This window comes from Anoplophora glabripennis, unplaced genomic scaffold, assembly GCF_000390285.2.
Source record: "Anoplophora glabripennis isolate ALB-LARVAE unplaced genomic scaffold, Agla_2.0 scaffold154, whole genome shotgun sequence".
In the NCBI taxonomy this organism is placed as follows: Eukaryota; Metazoa; Arthropoda; class Insecta; order Coleoptera; family Cerambycidae; genus Anoplophora; species Anoplophora glabripennis.
In genome coordinates this window covers 509,819-518,864 of record NW_019416346.1, presented here as the reverse complement: position 1 = coordinate 518,864, position 9,046 = coordinate 509,819, and the positions used below count along the sequence as shown (strand labels likewise).

The following is a 9,046-nucleotide window of genomic DNA, read 5'->3' as shown; positions in this document are numbered from 1 at the left end:
CATGAATCAGTTCTACCTACGAAACAAAGAAGCAAATAAATTTCAAAAATTTCACCAACAGCGGTACCGTTCTGACACATATTATATAAATATTAGTTTTTGTAAATAACAAATCAGTAAAAACAATGCAAAACTAGCACGACGCCACACAATTATTTACATATGCCAATAACATAACCTCATTACTGATCTGAGGCTGAAACTGGAAATCTGTTGGGTTGGTACTTCCGAACTTCACGAAGAAATTGACGAAAATTAGAACATGCTCTAATTCGTCAAGAACTTGATGAATAAATTGATGAAGTTATTTGACAGCTGATTTGGTGCATTACACTTGTCCAATTTCTTGATGAAGCGACTTCATCAATTAATTGATCAGTAAATTGTCAATGTAAAACAGCTTTAAGTTTATTACAAACAACTGACGAATGGTGGAGGTTGAAGACTGAAAACGATGCGCGGTTTGCTATGTCTTACGATTTCCACTCATCTGAATTTGCTGGTTTACATATACCGTGGTTGAATAAGATAGTTACATATGCTGTGGAATGACAAATCATAGCCATCTTTTCCATTTTATGATTGTTTAATCACGTTCACCAATGGTAGTACTATAACTTTAACAATTATTTCTAGAAAACAAAGCTCAAATGCAAAAAATTTAAAAATGAACAAAATTAGTTTCTGAAAAAAAAAAATTAAATGCATAACTAGTATCTACTCTGTGCTAACTTGTCAAACTATTTTATTGATAATATTCAATTTAATTACCAAATTCTATTAAAATTAGCTTATGGGTTCTAAGGAGATCCCAGAGCTCCCAAGATTAGAAATAGAGAAAACAAAAAGTACGAATCAGAAAATTTCTCGATTTTTTTAATTATTTAGTTTAATAGTCGCTATAGATTTGTGTAATGTCTTTGTAATGTGTTGTTTTAAATTTAGCGAATACCATCCTGGTGTGGTTCTGCCTGGATTACTTCGCAGACTTCCTGTACCTGGTGGATATCATGTTCCACTTCCGAACGGGTTACCTAGAGGACGGAGTGCTTCAGACCGACTCAACGAAGCTCCGCCACCACTACATGAACTCCACCACCTTCTACATTGACTGTTTGTGCCTGTTACCACTAGACTTCCTCTACTTATCAGTGGGCTTCAACTCGATACTGCGCTCGTTTCGCCTGGTGAAAATCTACAGATTCTGGGCGTTCATGGACAGAACGGAGCGCCACACGAACTACCCGAATCTGTTCCGCTCGAGTAGTTTGATCCACTACCTCTTAGTTATTTTCCACTGGAACGGTTGTTTGTTCCATATCATATTAAAAAACGATGGTTTCGGCTCTAAAAATTGGGTGTACAGTGACTCCGAAAGTACTGACTATGTGAAAGCGTACCTACAAAGTTATTATTGGTGCACGCTGGCTTTGACCACCATCGGGGACCTTCCCAGGCCTAGGAACAAGGGAGAGTACCTCTTCGTTATCTTCCAGCTGCTCTTCGGCCTGCTGCTCTTCGCCACGGTGCTGGGCCACGTCGCCAACATCGTGACGTCGGTCTCGGCGGCTAGGAAGGAGTTCCAGGGTAAGTTCGTGCGCCACCCTCTGCTTTAGATGTATGCTATTTCGTTTCCTTTCCGTCATTCATAACATTCATGGATTTAGTACTTGGCTATTTATCAGAACTAGGTAACAGTCTCGTAGTAAATGTGAAATATGCCGCCGCAAGTCATACATTTTATATTAAAAACGGACGTCCATAAACATATCTGTTTACTTCCCACCGCTATTTATGATGGGGATCTTGAATTTCATCTCGGATATCAGGGTATTTATCACTTCGATGTGTCCATAAATGTAAATGATCCGAGAGCTCATAACTCAATCCAGTTTAATCCATCTTATTTAAAATTGCTGAATTTGAATGATCAAATTACAAAATGACATTAAACTTCACAATGAACTTTTGTTCAGTACAAATCTATTTCAAAATTTTTAAGATGGTAACATACCAACCACATTAGGAATAGATTTAAATTATTTGTAATGTTGGATATTCCAGAAGATTCAAAAGATATTTTTTGTTGCAACATTGCTGAATGAATTACTTAATTAATGATTTCATGTAGCTGATTGCTGTTAATATGCCTCATTATAGGATAAGGCAACTCCAACAATATTGGAGAATCTCTAATCAAATTTAATAAATGCATCACAGACTCCAGTTTATCTTATTACTTCCAATAGAATATCGTAATAGTTATACAGGGTGTTTTTGAATGGAGTAGCATAAATGATACCAGTGAATCTACATTTCAAAAGAACACGATCTGCAAAAAATCGCCTTAGTAAAATGTTCACCCCTGAAGAGATATGGGCCATCAAAGTTTCCAAAAAAATTATGAAAATTGGCTGTAATTTGAAAACCGAACGAGGTACAAATAACAAATTTTTTACAGGTTGTTTACTAATACAGATGCGAGTTTTCAACTATTTTTCGAAAATTTTAACCCCTCGAAAGGGGTTGAAATAACCACCCCTCAAGCCATTTTTTGCCATAACTTTTATATTTCGTAAAAACTCGATATCCAAAAATACGCATTAGATAAACTGGTTCTTTTAGAAACTTTTACCTCTCTAGCAATTTTCCTTTAAAACTTTTCGTTTATTAATAAAAAAATAAAATGTATTACCATTCACCTCACACCGTATATGATTGCAATCAATCAAAGAAAAACTAAGTGTGCTGCTGTCATGCCAGTTGTCACAATTAACTCTTCTGTAAGTTGTCACTGTTATCAGCTAAATACTTTTTGGGTGTAAATTAACAAGAATTATGCCAAATTTTACTAATGATGAATATGTGGACATGCTACAAGTGTTTTTTTCTACGATCGTGCAAAATTTACTACTTATTGCACTACCTACTGTGCCAAAAGTTTAACTTTTTTTACAGTAGTACAAAAAAAATATTGATTACAAGTTTAATCTAAGCATATCCATAAGTACCTAACGTCTGACATTGACAATTTGCGCAATTAATTTCCAGTTGTCAGTTAAAATTTTAATATTATGTAAAATACTGTTAAATAAAATTTGAAATAAAAACAATCGTAGAAAAAATGTTGCGTGCAACATGTGCAAAAAGCATATTTGTTGCACTTAACATGATTGCAGCTCTCAACTTCGTCTCGAGCTGCAAACTTCATGCATCGTACAACAAATACACACTCTTTACAGTAGTTGCACAAATAACTGTTTGAATGTCGCAGAAACTTTTATTAAATAGAAGTACAATGAAAACGAAACTAAGAAATAATTTATTATCAAAAAGAGAAAAAACAAAAAACTTAGTTAAAGGACATTTTCAAAATAATTGCCATTTCTTTCTAAACACAACCTAACACGTTTATCAAAGTTGTTACGGACTCGAGCAAAAATTATGGGATTGTTGCGAATCTCATCAGCCGCCGCGAATATTCTTTCCTGTAGCTCTTCAACACTGTCAACTGGGGTCGCATAAACAATACTTTTTATATGTCCCCAAAAGAAAAAATCCATGGGCGTTAGATCGGGAGAACGTGCAGGCCAAGAGATAGGTGCCTCATTGCCGCGACCTATCCAACGATTCGGGTAATTTAAATTAAGCCACCGCCTAACTACTACAGTGCTGTGAGCAGGAGCCCCGTCATGCATGTACCACATGGCCTGACGTACATTTAATGGTACTTCCTCCAGAAGTGGTGGTAGATGCTCATTTAAGAACTGCAAATATTCAACAGCACCAAGTCGATGAGGTAAAACAAAAGGGCCGACAAGCACATTTTCTACAATTCCTGCCCAAATGTTTAAACTAAAATTATGTTGAAATGTTGTCATAGATACTTCGTGAGGATTTTCATGAGCCCAGGAATGAAGATTGTGCATATTGGTTAAACCATGTCTTTGAAAAGTTGCTTCATCTGTGAAAAGTATCTTTGAGGCAAAATTCAAATTATTTCTTAGAATATTAAGATACGATTCGCAAAAAACAACTCGCTTATGCATGTCTGGTTCAAGTAGAGCTTGAACTGGCCGGTGGTGAAAAGGATATAATAAATTATCATGGACAATATTCCAAACAACACTATGGGACACATTTAAGTGCATTGCTGTTTTTCTCGTACTAGTCTGACGATTTTCGTCAAACTCTTCAAGTACTGCATCCTCAAGATAAATAGTACGAACAGTAGGTCTTCGGCCGGTACCCTCAATATGCGGCTGTATTTTTCCAGTTTCCCGAAGTCTTCGTTCTACCGCCGAAAAAGTTTGTCTGTGGGGAACTTGACGATTTGGATATCTCTCATTATACGCTCTTGTTGCCGCAGCACAGTTTTTGCGACATTCAAAATACACTTGTAGCATGTCCACATATTCATCATTAGTAAAATTTGGCATAATTCTTGTTAATTTACACCCAAAAAGTATTTAGCTGATAACAGTGACAACTTACAGAAGAGTTAATTGTGACAACTGGCATGACAGCAGCACACTTAGTTTTTCTTTGATTGATTGCAATCATATACGGTGTGAGGTGAATGGTAATACATTTTATTTTTTTATTAATAAACGAAAAGTTTTAAAGGAAAATTGCTAGAGAGGTAAAAGTTTCTAAAAGAACCAGTTTATCTAATGCGTATTTTTGGATATCGAGTTTTTACGAAATATAAAAGTTATGGCAAAAAATGGCTTGAGGGGTGGTTATTTCAACCCCTTTCGAGGGGTTAAAATTTTCGAAAAATAGTTGAAAACTCGCATCTGTATTAGTAAACAACCTGTAAAAAATTTGTTATTTGTACCTCGTTCGGTTTTCAAATTACAGCCAATTTTCATAATTTTTTTGGAAACTTTGATGGCCCATATCTCTTCAGGGGTGAACATTTTACTAAGGCCATTTTTTGCAGATCGTGTCCTTTTGAAATGTAGATTCACTGGTATCATTTATGCTACTCCATTCAAAAACACCCTGTATATAGAATAAGGTTGATACTTATCATAATTTACACAGGGTGTAAGAAGTTTGACTGCCATTACTTCAGCATGAAATACAGTTACATTAATGAACAAAAAAGTTGTATATTATAGGGGAATAAGATTAACAGTTTTCAAAATACTTTGAGCGAGTATTAATATTGGGGAGTTTTATCACAACCTGCCGATGCACACCACGTGTGCACGCGGCAGACTTGTCCTACGGAAAAAATGTAAACAACTATTATTGTGAAACATTTAGTAAATTTCAAGACAATTGTTTTCCAGTTTTTAAATAAATAAAATAAAATGTATCAATTTTGTAGTACGAAGATACTGTTGTGCTTAAATTTTAGTTCAAGTTTTAGTCATTATGAATCTGTTAAAACAGGAACTTAACATTTAATCAAATTATGCACATATTTGAAAAATATATAATTAAAGTACCTAAAGATTCACGTCGTCCAAATAATCATGCGTATTAAAAATAATTTAGGTGCTTACCAAAAAACAAATTCGGTCATTTTTAAACGCACAAGTACATATAAAATTACATCACCACCATTTTCGATGCATACACGACACCTTCGAATCCAATTTTCGCGCACTCGCTGGAAAACACCTCAAGAAAAGGAAGTGGTACGCAAAAAAAAACGACAAGGTTAAATCCAGATACCAACTGAATTGTGTATTGGTGGACAGCTTAGTACCTCGTGTTATTACAATCGCCGCGCCGCGCCATTGTCACATTGCTTGATATGAATTTTATTGAATTTTAAATTTGTTATAACGCTAATTATTTTTTAGAATTAAGCATAAAGAAGTTCAAAAAAAGTGCTAAACATTGTATTTTATGGTATTCTATGTACGCAGTTATGTCAATATTCCTTAATTAATCGAACTTTTGTCGAGTTTAGGACCGATGTCATATAAGTTTTTTTTTTGTTTATTTTAATATATTCTATCGTCTGTTAAAATTAAGGCAGTCAAACTTCCAACACCCTGTATATGATTATACTTAACCAAAGAGCACTTTTTCAAGAAAATGTTCTGAAAAGCCAGGCAAATTCGAGTTCGAGATTTTATTACGCATTCGTGGAACATTGGTAAGTAATAAAGTACTTAAGCACAATCAAGTGAAGAATATTATTAAAATACTGTGAAATTCATTCCTTTTGGGTCTGATTGACTATGGAAACGAATAGCAGCTACACTCGTAACGGTAAATCGTAGCTATTTATTTGGAAGAGATTGAACTATGCAGATTTATCTGACGTGAGGATGGAAAATCGTTTGGTTTGTACAGATATTTCTGCCACGTGGAAAGATTAAATCGCAGCGATTTTAACTGAGCGAGTTAAATCGCTGCGATTTGTCATTAGCTGTGTAGCGTAAGCTTTTCATCGACCAAGATAAATAAAATCATGTAATCCTTTTATTTGAGGTACAATGCAGTTTGTCAAAAAGCAGATTGAACAGTCAATAAAGAAATTTATCGAATGTACTTCTTTGTTTAGTCCTAGTTACAAATATTTGGTATTCCTTTTTATATCAGTTTCGAGAAAATAAAAAATATACTACTATTGACATGAAGTGATCAGAACTGAGTTTCAGTTTGTTGCACATGTGAAGACGTTATTTAAAAGAAAACTGATACCTCCTGCTGTAATTCGTCACCATTCTTTAAATATCTCCTTCAGTGACGCCTGAAAGAAAAGCGATTTGACTGTTGACCTAGTTCGCATACAAATTATTACGCCTTTTGTCTTGGGCATTTTAGCCGCTGATGAGAGCTGTCTGACTACTCTGATGGAAACTACTTTTACTAAGATTATTATAACAGTTAAATTATCGAATGAGGTCTGGCAGCTCGGCGTATTGATTGAATTAATCCCTCTTTAAAAATGGCCAAGTATTAAATCGCTTCACTTATTATACGCTCCACAAGGATATTGGCGCAAATTAACCGTTATTAATCCTTTCTCTTAAACTCATTGTTCTAATCCAGAAATTAAATTTCCCATTTGAAACAGACGGTTGATAGGTGAAGATGATGTGTTAATATGCATTTAACCATACGTTGAGTGGTACATTTTCATACTTTGTAACTTTAGGAATGTAATTCAGTCGTATATTATTCAGATCTTACTCTCCAAGATTTTAATATGCCACTTTTTTTTACAGTGCATTATTCGGAAAATGTTGTACTTGTTTGAAATATTTATGTTTATGTAGTTTCGGATTTATTGTTAGCAATTTTAGTATCAGGCTTCGTTTGTTTTCTTAACAGAGACAGAAGATAATTTTTCAGACAAAATATATTGCGCTGAATTAATGATATCTACCGACACTTACAGAGAAATACCTCTGATTTTCTTATATTTGCTTTTTCTAAATTATGTCGCTTCTTTGATGGCTCGTTTAGGAAAAAAAAAACAAAAAATTAATTTGATGCTTTAGCAACTAGTATGAAAATAACGAAATTTATTTATTTATCATGTTTGAAGTAGATACTTTTTAAATCTACATTGAAATATCTTTTCAAAATCAAATGCCTTCTATATGAAGAGTAAAGTAAACTCTGGATAAAATCAAATAACCTTTTATAATAGTAATTAGACGTATTTACACGTAATTTTGTAGTGAAGTAAGACTGATATACAGGGTGATTCATTAACAATGGGAAAGTAGAGAGCTGAAGATACATGCCTTATCCGAACGATAATAGTTTCGGAAATACAGACACACTTTACACAAGAAGAGACATGTGGTTCATGCACGACGGAGCTCCACCGCATTTTTCTTGGCAGTTTTTCCAAATCGCTGGATTGGCCATTAGACCAAGCAAATTAAATTTTTACTCGAAAAAAGTCCTATCCGCTAGATTATTGTAAAATTGTCTAAATGAGTTTAATACAAGACATCTCTCGTCTCGTGAGTCAAAAACTTTTATTAGCTAACTTTTCTATTTAAACAAATAAGTGAGGAAAACAGTTTTTTCACTTTGCAGGGAAAACCACCAATTTTAGCGAAAAGTGACTCACAGACAGCTTATAGGGAGTAAAATTATCTACAAAATGAGACTTGTTAAATTAAAATCGGTTAATAAACAAAAAAGTTATTGCAAAAAAACAAGAAAAGTGCCCATTTTTTCATTTGTTTATAACTATCGCATTTATTGTTAAAATTTTATAAAACCTATGACAAGTTGAAGGTTTTGTCATACAAAATAATTCCGAAATGGAAATTTTAATTAATATTTCGTTTAACAATAATTTATGTGACATTTTTGTAAATTAAAAAAATTTAAGTATAAAAGATGCATTTTTTCTGGGGTTCAGGGCTATTCTACGAATTCGTAAATATGCCCATTCTTATTTTTCCGTCGAGCTACCCCAGTTTGAAAACAAAAATAAGTTTCTGTGATGAATAGAAGCCGAGATTTTGCTAAATTTACAGCGCGCATCAATTTGAACTTTTTTCAACATTTTTCAATGCAATTCACGAGAAATCGTTTATTTTGCGAAAAATTCAAGTCTTAATATTTATAAACAATTGCGCTACGATTTTTTACAAAAAAATTCTTATCTTGACTCTTGTTGGTCATAGAGGGTACTTTTTTATTTTAAATTTGTATTTTTTTGCCAGCTATCCATTGCATCTATTTTCGGTTGAGATAGCATAAATAGCAACAATGTTATTCAAATTGTTTATAAGCGAAAAACTCACGGTTTTTAATGCACAATTTGAGAATGTTAATGTCAAAAAACGGTGATATTTTTAAATAGGTCGCTTAATTACGTCTTTAAGATTACAATGACGCTTTCAGAATCATGTTTGGTTGAAAATTAACGCCTGTACAGAGCCTTAAAGTTCATAACTTTTGGAGCCTCCGTTATAAACAAATTTAATTGTGCGAAAACTATTGCACCTACAGCGCCCACTTTTGGCAGACTTTTGAAGTATGACAAAACCCTGAACTTGTCATAGGTTTTATAAAATTTTAACAATAAATGCGATAGTTATAAACAAAT

The 9,046-nt window shown here is 33.7% G+C and overlaps 1 protein-coding gene across 1 annotated transcript in view; it reads left to right on the top strand.

Moving 5' to 3' along the window:
* The window catches only part of LOC108903761 (cyclic nucleotide-gated cation channel beta-1-like), a 93,446-nt gene that overhangs the window by 29,994 nt on the left and 54,406 nt on the right, over nt 1–9,046 (top strand). The window contains exon 5 of the mRNA XM_018706050.1: nt 946–1,587. Within this exon, the coding sequence (XP_018561566.1) occupies nt 946–1,587 (642 nt within the window). The remainder of the gene's footprint in view (nt 1–945; nt 1,588–9,046) is intronic.